Below are 14,121 nucleotides of genomic sequence, written 5' to 3'. Positions count from 1 at the left end.
GATACTTCGTCGGGTTATTGGCAAATATAAAAGATAAGCCGTGTTAATATAAATAATTATATTAATTTACATATTTATAAATACATACATACACACAACATATATTAGAAACAGGGGCGTACGTAGAAACAAATGGCAGGGGGTTTGCTGTTGAAGTTTTGTATCATGCTCAAAAAGGGATGAGAGGGATGTGAATAATTAGTGCTGCCAATGTGTGTTTTTCTATTGTTTTATAAAAGGTTGGAGCCATGTGTAGAAGTTCACGCAAGTGAGGAAAGTTCTCTGAATGCCATTCACTTGGGAGTTTAGATGTGGCTCAAGCAGGTCACGACTTTCGGTCTTAAACCAAGTATCTTCTGGATAGCCAAAAAATATCCATTTGAAGGCGAGCTAAAGTGAGAAGGCGAAACGTGCCTCCTCAGGGTTGTACTGAGTAACGAGCAACGTAAAAACACCGCAAATGAAAAGTTCAAAACAGCCTCGGATGAGAGACTTCTCGGCTATAATCTCGTAAGCGGTGTCTAAATCAAGAGAGAAAAAGAAAAAGAAGAATATAATGCTTTAGGTGAATTATTCATTATCATTCATTTCAACAAATTTTTTTACAACTTCTGGGCTGTGACGACATGATGTTCAAAATTCTTATGCTCGAAACATCAATATCTCTATAGATGTTGAGAAAAGCAAGGTCGTGGAAACTGTCTTCACTAATGGCAAACCGCAATTAAGTTGAACATGTATGGCTTACAACTCCGGCGAGGTTGTTTCAACCCTCTAAAACCCTCTTCGCGTTCGTCTCTGATAAACTTTGGTCAATTTGACCTCCCTAATATCGATATTTTCTATAAAGCTTGCTTCCACAATTAATTTATTGTTTAATAAGTATATCCGCGCCGTTACAACGCACAACAACAACACGCTTTATCGAACAAATTAATATAAATTTTTATCTTTGGTACAAAGCTTGCCACGCGAAACACGCTTCCTTAAAAAATTTTAAAATTTGCATAACAAAGTACTATTCTTCATAGATGTTAGGTTATGCGCATACACTTAGCTCTATCTATTGAAAATATCTCGTTTTCCAACACGCAACTGTTGAAGGCGTGAAATGTAACGGCTTCATCGCGCCTACCAACCAAAAATGGACGCGACAGATTAAAGCGACAACAATGCAAAAATAAAAAGAAATAAATCAAATTTAAAGTAGTTTTGATTTATGGAGTGAACAAAATTAATGATGCCACCTAGAAGGCGAAAAGCAACAAAAAACATTACAATAACAAACTTAACAGCGCGATAAGAAAATCTTCAACTAAGCTTACACTTGAAGACATATAAGGAAAAGCGCCAAGAAAACTAAAAATAAAACATACAAAACACAACAAAAAACATCAAAATACCAAAAAAACCCAAAAAAAAAGAGAAAAAATACGAAAAACAAAATATTCAAAAAACCATAAACAAAGAGAAACAAAAAACACCAGCAGCTTAAAATAACAATAACAAAAAAATACAACAATGAAAATTTAAACAAAAACAGCGATTTAAGATTTTGTGAATAGACTGTGTGCCAGCAGGTGAGATAAAGCCAAAAAACTGATAGCTGAAACAAAAGCTCCACAGCTTGCAGCGCAACGCATTGTTGCTTGCCACACAGCCTCTGCTGGACCTGTGCAGGGGGTGTCAGCTTTTGGGCAAATATATGCAAATGCCTAAAGAAAAATGACGCTTGTCAGTAATCAAAACTTGGCTTATTAATAAAGCATGGTATTAGCTGCGTTAGGTGGCGACAACAAAAAGTAAGACTTATTTCTGTTAACAACAAATATTTCGACAATTTTGTTAAACAAAAACGTTTGAGAAAAAGTCATAAATTTTGTATCTAAAATTAAAAAAAAAAATTGTGTGAAGCAAAACCGGAGTACAAAAATGTTAGTAGCTTTGCCTACACAGCCAAATATTTGCTTAGATGCCCACAAGCTTATGAATTTTATTGAAAAATTCGAGGAAAAAAATTTACACCAAAATTGGTAAAACAGCTAAACATGAAACCGCAAACGCTGGCGCCACCGTGACCACGTTCGGCGTATACAAATACTCGTAATATTCAAAATTTTATTCGAATTCGTTTATTTAATTTTATTTGCATTAATATTTGTGAAAATTTTGAGTCAAAATTTGCATCACAAAGGTGACAATTTAAAACCCTTAGAGGAGAAAAAATGTAGCCAAGATCGGTAATTTTTTGTAGAGTTTTTTAAACTAAGCAGCAGAGTGTAGGCATCGCTACCGAAAATTGTAGACATCCGTCTGCAACCGGCGGATGCAGTGGTATATCGAGGGCTCGTTCTGGATAGGAAGCATTCATGTAAGCCGAAATATCGAAAAGAGAACAAAACAGGCATCGATTGCCTTGTACTGCTGTAAAGGAGCCATTCGCAAAAGGTGGGGTCTCTTAACGAAAGAAAGGTCTTCAGGCTCTACGACAACATAATCAAGCTCATTATGTTCTATGGAGTCTTTACAGGGTGGAGGGCTTTTGAAAGACCACACCTGCAAAGAAATTCGAGAACGTTTAACGGGTGGGGCTCATGTGTGGTGCACTAATGTTCACAGCAACCATGGCACTCAACGCCATTCCTGAGCTTCTTTACGCTTGAGTGAAAGATTGGTGGAGAGGTTTACTGTCAGGAACTTTCTATCAACTCCAGCCTCAAACATCCTGACTATTGCAGTGCCTTTCAAGCCGAAGTTTCAGCCATTAAGGTAGCAGTAAGTTTCCTTCAGAGAAATTGCCATATAATCAGATAGCAGTGCGACGATACTAACCTTGGATAATTTAAAGTATTGGTCAAGGAGTACCTATCAATAGCATCGAGTGTCTTGTGATAAGACTGGTTGGTATGGGTGGCAGACCACAGCGGAATCGCAGGAACTTCACAAATATAATTTTTTGAAGAAGCCCGGTATCTCAATATTCTAGCTATAAAATTATTTATATTTTTATGTAATATTTTTAATTTCATTTAGGGATTAGTGAGCAATCTTAACTGAGGCATACGAATCTTTTGGCTATCAATTATGGCTTAAGCTTTGGTAACCTCCTTCTTCGCAAAACCACGAAAATTTAAACACTAGTTTTTTTGGCGCCAATTTCACGTGCGTCACAGGTCATTTGACAGTTATTATTTCATAGAAGAAGACGTAGAAACCGCGAAAGTTAGCGAACTTCGCGAGCATCATCTTCGTAGACCACTCTTAGTGTGTGTGTGTTTTTTTATATTTAATTTTCTACATATCTATTAGTGTCTGATGTTAAATTTATGGCTCAGCCAGTCAAAACGATTTGTCCAAGTGTGAATATTAGCACGAAAAGTGCCATATTGCATTAAAAATTAAAAAGTTATTAGCGAAAATGTATTCAAATGAAACCTGACATAAGCAAACAAAATAAGTTGACACCTTTCTTTCTTTGTTTTTTTTTTTTTATATTGCTTTCCGATAATCCGATCTCTTATGCATTTTTTATTAATTTATTTTGTGACGTATGTTTTTAAAATTACTTTCGAAAGAGTTTGTTTCTCTTTGTTTATTCGCTGGTTTGGTATTTCCGTTGCGTTAATATACTGGTCTTCCTTGGTTGGAATCACAAAAATATTTTTTCATGAATTTGTTGCTTTATAAAAGCGAAAATATATATCGGATTGAAGATGCGTTCCCGACATTTTTTTTACTCCGCATTTTTAACATAATTCTTTTGGTATTCTATAAAGTTTTGTTTTAAGAAAAAAAGGAAAAACATTTCTATACCAAAATTCTTGAAATGGCAGAGATCCCGGAACGAAAATACCTGCACTTTACTTCAGTAAATTTTAGTCAGAAAGCATCCTGGATTCACTTTTTTCACATATTCCCAGTTGGGGCTTATTTATAATGAATGTATCCAACTTCTCCATATTATTTTTAGAACTACGTGAATATATTTATAAGTAGGCCATCAATTTGTATGCTAATTAACTGAATTGCTCTTTAAAATCTCGCGCTAAACACATACAGCGCATGCGCAACTCATGGAGCCAACATAAGCGTATATGTATCAGTGCATACGGCCACAAATAATTGTGAGTACATAAAAGTAAACATAATTGTTCGTACACAAATTGTCGAAGGAGTGAGAAACACGTCGGGCATACAAAACACGGACATAGATAGCAACAACGCCAACAAATTACCGAACAAAATTATTGCTGGCACAAGTGCAAAGGTGCTTAGGAGTTTACAATGCGTATATGACGCTTTACAGAGGTAAAGACATAAAATCTTACACGTATACTTATATGCCAGCCTATACTTAGAGGCTTGTACTCGTGTTCTTTCGGCTATTTAAGTAAACAATGCAAGCGTGTAGTTAGAACATTTGAACTCTACGAATTCCTGTGTTTGACAAGTGTAGCAAAACCATAAAATTCACAAAGGCCACAAGAACGGATGAGGAAGCGGCTTTGACGACATCGGCAATGAGCTACAAAAATTTTTGTATACGGATTATGAGGTTGTTGAATTTTTGTTGTGGTCTGTAAATTTATATGAGATTATCTTTACGAATAATACATCCTTTAAAATATGTGCAAAGCATGCTATAACTATCTGCGTAATATTCTTCTCAAAGAAACGATACAGAAACTCTGTGGAAAATGTAACATTTTGGTTGAACTAAAATTACAAAAATGTATTTTATTCCAGCTCGCAAATTGGCAGAGGTTTTTCAAGCTTCATGTGTATAAAATTCAACTCGCTCATTAAAATCGAAATCGGTATCCACGTTCTCCCAAAAAGTAAATAAAAAAAGTTTGAAAAAAATATCACTTTCGTTCGACTAAAATTTCAAAAATGTCTTTAAGTCTAGCTCTCCAATGTTCAGGTTTTTTTCAAGCCTGATGTGTACAAAATTCAACTCACTTATTCACGTTGAAATCGCTATGCACGTTCTCTCAATATCCAACGCCTAAATTCAACAATCACATAAACCAAATAAACCAATACTTTTGAGTGTAGCATTTCAAAACAAATCAAGTGAAGCAACAAATAACACCTAACAATAAACAAGCAACCACACATGTAACTTACAATAACAATAACTACCACTTTTGCATACCATCGAATACAATAACAACATAAACGGAGAAAACGACCAACGAAACGCACAGAATGCGGAAGGTCAGTGCATGTTTAATGATCCTTTGGTTCTGTGAAAATCCCAAACCAAACAAAATACAGTCAAATACCTTCAAATAAGCAAATAGGCGGCAGTGCGAACCGTGCAACAATTGCAATAACAAAGACTGATGATAAGTAGGTGCAGTACCGAAGCAATCATCTAGAGACAGTGCATTCGCGGGAGGGAGTGAGTGTGAGAGCGAGCGCACCCGCACATTTACAAGAAAGTACTCGTGCTGCCATTGAACAAGTTTTCATCATTTTTTTAATGTGGCAAAGGATCATAAAATCAAAACATACACATATGCCCAGTTAATGGCCATAAATGATCGACGAAAAAAGTATCTCTGTAAAAACGCCAGCATGCCAGCATTTTTTATTACTTTTGAGTACTGCACACGTAACGTGACGTAACGCCAAGAGCAGACCAGCGCCAGTGTACACCCACCCAAGGCATATGACAAATTGCTTTAACACCTTCACAAATGCCGGAGCCTCAATGTGGCGTACCACAGTTGTAAGTCGAGCGCGTAGGGTTCAGTGTCGTCTTCGCTTAACTTCACTACAATTTTTTTCGACTGCTTGAAGACTTACGCGATCGCACGCTGTGCTGCTGTTAATGCCTTTACTAAGGTGATAAAACCTGTATAGTTGTTTGACCCAATTTGTTATGTCGAAAACATAATTAATTGTGTGCCGGAAAGCAAAGGTATCACGGCGATTGTATGCGATCTACTATGATCATTATGATCATTAAAACCAACAATGCTTTATGGGTATCAATAGTCATAGAAGGTGGCATGTAGCAGCATTTTTCACACCCACGTTAACCTGGAAGTACAACATTTATTTACTTGTGTCGTGGCGTGTGACCAAGTGTAAGTAGGAAAAATGTTTGAGAGATCTGTAGTATTCTGTTTTGCCGTTAGATTAGCTGTCTGAAGCAGCGGCGCCTATACTACGCGATTCACGTGAGTTAAGAGGCCAAGAGATGAAGTGGAGAAAATTTTTTAGAACAGTGACCAAAAATATGATGAAAGAAAAGCCCTTTGAATAAAATAACACTTTCCTTCGACTAAAACCACAAAAATGCCTTCATTTTATAAAAATTGAACTCTTTTCGTAAAAAACAAAAAAACTTATTTTAGCGGGTGGTTTCTGAACATCTCTTTCTTCCTCCCAATCTTTGCTGTTGAAAAGGGATCTCGTCTGTCTTTTGGTATGCTCGTTATGTCTGTGATAGTTTTACGAAAAATAATTCAATATTTAAATTAATTTCGATAATTTTCTTAGCAATCTTTTATATCATCATCTGATTTCTTAAGCAACTTACTTTCTTAAAAATCAAAACGTTTTTTCTGTTTCGAATAATAATAAAAATATTTGATTTAAAGCAACTTAAATAAAATGTTATGAAAAATGTCACCCATATGCCCGAAAATATGTTCTCATTCCAAATTGCTTGGAATTTGATAAGAAGCTCACGCACAATTTTTTAAATGATTTTACTGCCACATAAAAAGAAAGAAAGTTATTTATAGATTATACTCGCTTTTATGACCTGTTAGCATTGCTTTACTTAACATTCCTTCGCGCTGATTAGCCACCCCCTGTCTGCGCATGGCTACGCGGCGGTTTTGATAAAGCCACAAAGGCTTGAAATCGGCGCAACCCAATCATCGATAATAATTTCGCGCGAATTTTATTTCTTTGCACTGATTTTCATGGAATCAGTCCAACTATCTACACAATCGACGTCAATCGATATGTATGCGATATGTGCCTACAACCCGGTGCATTTCCTATTTATTAAACCTTCAGTTGTTGCGGATACACTCGGGGCCTCATTACGCTCGAAACGCAGAGCTAGCCGTAAAATCACTTGCCATCGATTTTTATAACTTCTTATATCGCTAATTGTTGATGGTTGCCTGTCGGCTATCGGCTGTTGGCTGTCAGCTCTTGACTCTCGCCGTTTGAGTCGCCTACATTTGCTCGAAAAAATAGTGAAATCGTAAAAAAAGCGATCAAAATTTTACAAAAAAAGCTAAAATCATTACAAGCGTCACACATAAACTTCGTCAGCTTCGCAGGCCTCCGAAGTTGTCACAAACGCCACGCGGCGCTGCAGTCATAAAAACTGCCAAAAAGGCAGCTGACTGGCGTCAAATTGTTGCTGCTTTTATTACGATAATTATATGAGTCCGCATGTACATAACTGTGTATAGCTTTGATCAATATTTAGGGTCTCAAATCAGATATACAATTTTTGATATTTAAGCGTTGCTCAGTTGCCTTTTTGGGGCGTCTGAAACAAGCCACCGCAGATGACTGTTCACCAATTTGGGAAACTCTATAAAATTATAAGTACTAAATTAAAAATCGACATGACGCTTAAGCCGCGCATAAACAGTCACACACACACACATACATGTACATAGGTATGCAAATGTAAGCGCGCCTTAATACAACGTTTTAATGCTTTGCAAATGCGCAGCTATTTTTAGAATAAAGCAGCATGAAATAAATTTAGAAACTCATAAAAATCTTGATTTCTCGAAACTTAGTTGCAAGGCACATAGATAAATCCCGCTGCACACATACATACATATCGTCACCTGAAATGCAAAACAGCGTAACAGCAATTTTCATAAGTTTTGAGGCGAAGGAAAACCATTTAACAGAAACCAGCAATATTGAGAAAAAATTTGAGTTTTGGTTATAAAGTGGTTATAAAGTGGTTATATATTGGTTACATATTGGTTATGTATTAGTTATGATATGCTCATATTAACCCTTATAAAATGGTTATATATTGGTTATCATACACTCATATTGCAAAAAAATTAGAGTTTTCGTTATAAAATGGTTATATGTATATAGGTTACTATATCTGAAAACGATTTTCAATTTTCTATTTTTTTGATGATATGTTGTTTTGAGTTTTAGTTGACGATATTTACATTGATAGAGTTGTATGTTCGTGAATTATTTCTAGCTCGTAAAATTTGTCTACTTGTCAATCTTAGATGAATTAAACAACGAGAACTGCTCAAAACCACGTTGACCTCTGCTGTTCGCTTGCAAGCGCGTGGGTGTAAAAAGTGTTATTTAGCTTGTAATTCAGCTTTTGGAATGCGCAAGTAGCAGTGATTTCTACGAAAGGTTACACTAGTAATTTTTTTTTCGGATTTCGAGAGGTCAACTTGGGGAGTCTTCAAAATAATGTAAAAAAAATATGTAATATTAAATAAAAAGCAAGCAAAAAAGAAGTAAAATGTTTTTTTCTTCACTGAAGATTAGTTTTTCTCTTCGCCAAATTTAATATACTTGTATGTATAAAGAAGCTTAACAGAAAAACTTGCGTAAGATAGTGAAACGATTTTATTTTCAATATTAAACTTCCTTACTCAGCACGAGCCGTCCAATTTTACTTCGGCAAACTGAAACGCTAAAGCGAACTTACTCTCACACGGTTGATTATCTAGATTTTTATTTATCTGGTATTACTTTCACTCCCTTAGTTACCAGAATTTTTGTTTATCTGGTATTAAATTTGGACTTTGTAGAGTTGCCACTAACATCATTTGCTAACGCTCAAAACCGAAATTTCATTTATGAAAGTTAGGGCTGGTAGGTGAAAAATCGTAGTCGTAGTCCGCCACACTTAGACCATCATTCGACCCATTGTGTTCCCGGATGGTAACCAATTTAAGCCCTATCCAGCAACTCCATCGATTTAGTAAGAAATCTGATTCTTTTCCACCCCTGCTGTGCAGTGTCTCTTAAGTTGTAGCATTGTGAGCCGTAAAATATGTTCCTTCTCATCCGGCTGAAGGCTGCGCATTCGCATAAGTAATGTTCCCCCGTCTCATCTTCATCCGCGTATGCTCTGCATTAAGCCAAATCCACCTTTCGCACTTTCTGAAGGTGTAATCTTTAAGGTAGATGTCCTCTGATGATCCCTACAATATTACTAAGCTCGCTTTTGCTCAGAAATTGGAGCTTTTTGATCTGTATTCCATCAGCACTACCCCAAAGTAAATTTGTGATGTGCCTTGTGTTGACTATGCTCCGAGACTTGAGATGTTTCTCTGGGGTGGATTCAAACAGTCATTGAAGAAGCTGATTGGCCTGAGGTAACTTAGAGGAATTGTGAAACCAGCTGCTCCAAGCGTGCCAGCCCTCTATATTTCCATTTCCTTCTAATCCTGTGCATATTACTCGGTTCACTTATAAAATTAACCGATTTACTTACTAATAGTCTCGTAATTGCCTGTTTGCATAACCTGACGCAATGAGACTTTGTATCGGCATTACGGCCTCAATAGCCGCGGGGCTATTCACTATAGAGTGTTCATGAAGTTGGTTGCTGGTTAGAGCAGAAGTCCACTTGGCATCTCCTGTTATGCCCAGAATTTCGGCCTAAAATGCTTATTGTAATCATTTAGTTTGAAGATGTCTTCTGTGTATCGATTACTGCAGAAGAAGCCAACTTTTGTTCCTGATTCAGTCTTTGATACGTCAGTGACTATGTAGATATCGCCATTGAAACAGTCAGTCACAGAGAGAAGAGGCAATCTTCTCTACTGAGGAATGAAAATGTACCTGTTTACTTCCTCGTAGGTCTTCTTTTCCCGGTCGCATTGTCAACTTAACCCGTGTTCATTAACAAGATGAAGCCTGAAACTATGCCTGTAGTGACGCCTAGCCTGTCCCCCATGATCGAAAATCATGAGTGGGCTGGCCTTAAGCGTTGCCTCATACTTCACTTGCCTGTTTAGTGGCCGGATGCCGAGGATAACGTCCAGAAAAGTGTTAGTGTTAGAAGCTTGTCAAAACGGATAAAAGTACTAGACCCGCTTTGTGAATGTATGTATGTATATTATTTACAAATATACTTTTCTTTTAATTCAATCAGCCCTCTCAGTGCAGTATGGAATTGTCAGGTAACACAAGGTTTTCTGTAATATTTTGAACTTTATGGAAAGAGCTTCAACTGCAGGCATGAACTCACATCTCCCGAACGTAACTTGAAATGAAATGATTTTTAACCGATCAAGCGTTGTCACACGTCAGCATTACTCGAAATTATTTGAAATTATTTGGAAAATACTCAGAGCTGGTCCAGAAGGCAAACCCCTTGTTATTAACTGCCGAAAGGTGATAGCTAAAGAAATTGGCAGTGTTGGTAAAGTATCGAAGAAGATTTCGATATTTGAATGTCTGTTATTAACAATTTTTATTATTACTTCTTATTTCTGTTAAATTTTTTGACATTCTAAGCTCATTTAAATGAACTTTCAAAACTATTGTGTGGGTCAAGGCATTGGCAACATCCACCAAAATCAGCGCCTGCATACGCGCATCGCCAGTGACAGATTTTAATAACCGAAAGAAAGAGTAAAACACGAAAGTAAATGGCTATCTGGTATTAACCTGTTTCTCAAGCAGCAACGGCAGCAGCGCCACCAAATGCCGATTCAAACAAGAATACCATTTTGAATGCCGATAACAGAGGCGATGCATTAAATTAATGCATCAAACAGCCATTGAGCGCTGCAAAGATGCAAATAAATACGTTGCGCGCACATACATGCATACACATGAGCGTAGTGCTGTAAATGTGGGCCGAGTCAAAGTCAACTACACACACAGCGCGATAAGTTAATGAAACGACGAACAGTTAACACTTTAATGCTCGAGCACAACATACGGAGGCCAGCCAACACCAACCTCCAGCCTCTCCCAGCTGCACATAAATCAAACGCGAACGTATCTCCGCGCCGAGAAATGAAATATGTACACAAATATTTATACATTTGCGCACACACACACACACACGCACAGCGCGCATTTACATACACATAAGCGCGCGGCTGGGTAATTTGTCAAAAAATATTCTACGATGTAATCAACGCCACCGTTTAATTAGACGCTGCAGCATGCAGCAGCCGGCCGCGGCATATGCGCTTGGCGCGCGCAGTTGATTTCTTACTTATTTTGGCCGCTGCAACGCACATAATTTCCTTATTAACATTTCTCTCCTTTGTTTTCGAGCCAAAAAAAAATTGAAAAATGAAATATGGCAACACCACAGCGCACAATGGGCTAAGTACATTATTGAAAAAGTACAAGGAAAATGTATAAAGAAGAATAAATCTGGAAGCTGTGCGCACAACACCTGTATACGCGCCGATCTGCATACCAACAGCGCACAACCGGCTTAGCGGCGACTTGGCGCGGCATTGAGGGCGGTGGCGGTGCAGCGGCGTCCATAGAACAAACACAAACAATTCGAAATGCTTGATTGAAAATGAAAAGCTTGTTTGTAGGAATTCCTAGCTAATTTACATGTATATGCGCTGGCATGGCAGTCGGCGACAGCACACGTACGCAGGGCGGACAAGCGCGGCTGGACGTAGAAAGAAAGTCATAGCGGTGCGGACGTTGGCGCGCGCAGCGAAGAAATGTAGCTCATTAAAAAACTATAAATTCACTCGTATATCCATTTTTTCAGAAATTTCCCAACAAGCAAACAAGCAGCGCTGAGTGGCAGAGGTGTAAAGCAGCTAGAATAGTCGGCGTGTCCTCTGCCAGCGCCCCGCTGTGTACCGCCTGCGCGGCACAAATAAAAATACAAACGTCAACTGTGCGTCATTATTACACTTCTTTACACATTGCTTTTTTTGTTTGTTTGTTTTGGAAAAGTTGTTGCAGCAACCGTTCTAAGACAAGCTTTATATGCGCACACAAAACGCCAAGCAGGCAATGTCATCGTGTTGAAGACACGTTGAACGCGGCGACTACCACAGCTGCCGCGTCAAGCACACTTTGCCACATTTGTGGAATTCTTGGCCAGTTTGCTGCGTCTAATGGTCGCTAGCCTGGGAAATAAAAATCACTTGCCACCTGTTTGGCCGTCTGGCAGAATAAGCGGTTATTTTGTAAATATTAAGCGTTGCCGTAATCCACACACACGCATGCGAGCAGCGCAAACGCTCAATATGTGTACTAATCCCAACTTGGCGTTGCTAGCGCACAGCTTAATTCGACCAGTTGAGCAGGTGTTGGACGCGCGCGCGCACGACCCGCTTGACTTGCCCACTCCACTGACCCGCTTGGTAATTTGTCAAATTGTTTAAATATGCATTTTGTGCGTTTGACATTTTGCGGTTTATTTATTTATTTTGCCACAGCTTGCGTGTGATCGCCTTAAAATCGCTTAATTCATTTCAAGCCAATCGCGCGCCACCGTACAAGTTGCCGAGAAGTTCGCGCTTTATCAGCGCCTGCTGGTGCTGGACATTGATTTAAAGCAAATATTTGTAATTTGATACTGATGTTAGCGCTTGCTCGCGTGAGTTGTTCGCCAAACTTTGATTTATCACTTGATTGCCACTGCAACACAAACAGTAAAGAAGCTTGACAATCTCTGCCATTAGTAGCGGCGTGAGTAGGTCAGTTACTTTGAAAATGTCAGGCAAAAGACAACTTCAAAACGTCAAGTTTTTGAAAATATAAAGGTTAATATGATAATTTTACTTCAATCCGCCCAACTATGGCGAGCTCCACATAGTAATTACCCGACTGAAGAACAACAAAGCGGCGACGAACTGACAAGAGCGCACGAGTGGTTTCAACGTTTTCAAAGTGGTCGTGAGGACATAAATGACTATCAACATGCGGGCCAATCAAAATCCGTAATCACCGGAAATTCCATCGGAACTCTGCGTGAATGCATCAAAAATCAGCTGAAATCATCATTGAAATCCATGGAAATGGAATTGAACATCTCCAAAAACATCGATTTACCGCATTTTGACCGAACGTTTGGGCTTACGAAAGGTGTGTGCACGGCTTGTTCCGCACAAATTGACTGACGGCTAAAAATTGCTCAGAATCCAACATTCGATGGACGATTATTTCACCAAAAATCACATTTTAACCATTTACCACTCTCCGTATTTCACTCGATATGACACCGTGCGACTTCTTCCTTTTCGGATAAATGCATTTGAACACGAAAGGAAAACGTGTTGCAGACGTAGAGGCCATTAAAAACCCTTGCACCGGCATACTGGCCGCCATATCGGCCAACGAGCTAAAACACTCGTTCGACATGCTTTTGGACCGTGCAAAAAACTGTATTGAAGCATAAGGAGACTATTTTGAATAAAATAAATTGATTTCGCCGCAAAAAACATTTCTTCTGTTTTTTTTAAGTCCCGTTTACTTTGGAAAGCACCTTGTACTGTATCGATTTACCTAAAATTTTAAGAGAGTCTTATTTATGAACTTGTCTATGTTTGGAACTAGCCACATACCTAATTATCAATTTTTATATTTAAAAAAATTTGAAGCTCTTAAAAAAGTGGTCAAATAATTTTTTTATGCAGTCGCTATTGCGTGAAGAAAAACTGTTTTTCGTAGAACCAGACTTTGGTGCCAATTATTTGTGATTCCCACTTCATCAGCTGCTAATTTTTTGATTTTTTGATTTTTTCCTGTATTCTTGTAATGTTAATAACTAACTAATAAAAAATGAATACTAAAAAATTAATTGCCTTTTTTACCACACTTCGAAAATTATCTCAAGTTTATGCCTCTAGATAAGAATAGCCCCTTAAAAGTTTTAAAAACACTTGCTTGTCTCTGCTTTTGAATCGGAACATTGTTTTATGACACGATTGTTTATTGAAAACGCTATACTTACCACGCTTGGTTCATAATGTAGATATTCAGCAAAATTGGTCACCAAATATTTCAGATCTTTTCACCATCTTCAAGACTTAATCAATGAAAAAATTAAGAGGAAAATTAAACGAACGATTGTCACAACATAATTACGTTTGTTGCTTCGCATCACCCTCTGACTCTTTCTAAGCACTTCTGCAACTT

General features: G+C 37.9%; 1 protein-coding gene across 1 annotated transcript in view; it reads left to right on the top strand.

Moving 5' to 3' along the window:
* LOC125777106 (heat shock protein 75 kDa, mitochondrial) overlaps positions 1–12,537 on the top strand; it is a 14,235-nt gene extending 1,698 nt beyond the window's left edge. Inside the window, exon 5 of the mRNA XM_049451032.1 lies at positions 12,420–12,537. Coding sequence (XP_049306989.1) covers positions 12,420–12,537 — 118 coding nt within the window. The remainder of the gene's footprint in view (positions 1–12,419) is intronic.
* Positions 12,538–14,121: the final 1,584 nt, after the last annotated feature.

Source organism: Bactrocera dorsalis, chromosome 3, assembly GCF_023373825.1.
Source record: "Bactrocera dorsalis isolate Fly_Bdor chromosome 3, ASM2337382v1, whole genome shotgun sequence".
Taxonomy (NCBI): domain Eukaryota; kingdom Metazoa; phylum Arthropoda; class Insecta; order Diptera; family Tephritidae; genus Bactrocera; species Bactrocera dorsalis.
This window is presented reverse-complemented; position numbering and strand designations above follow the sequence as displayed.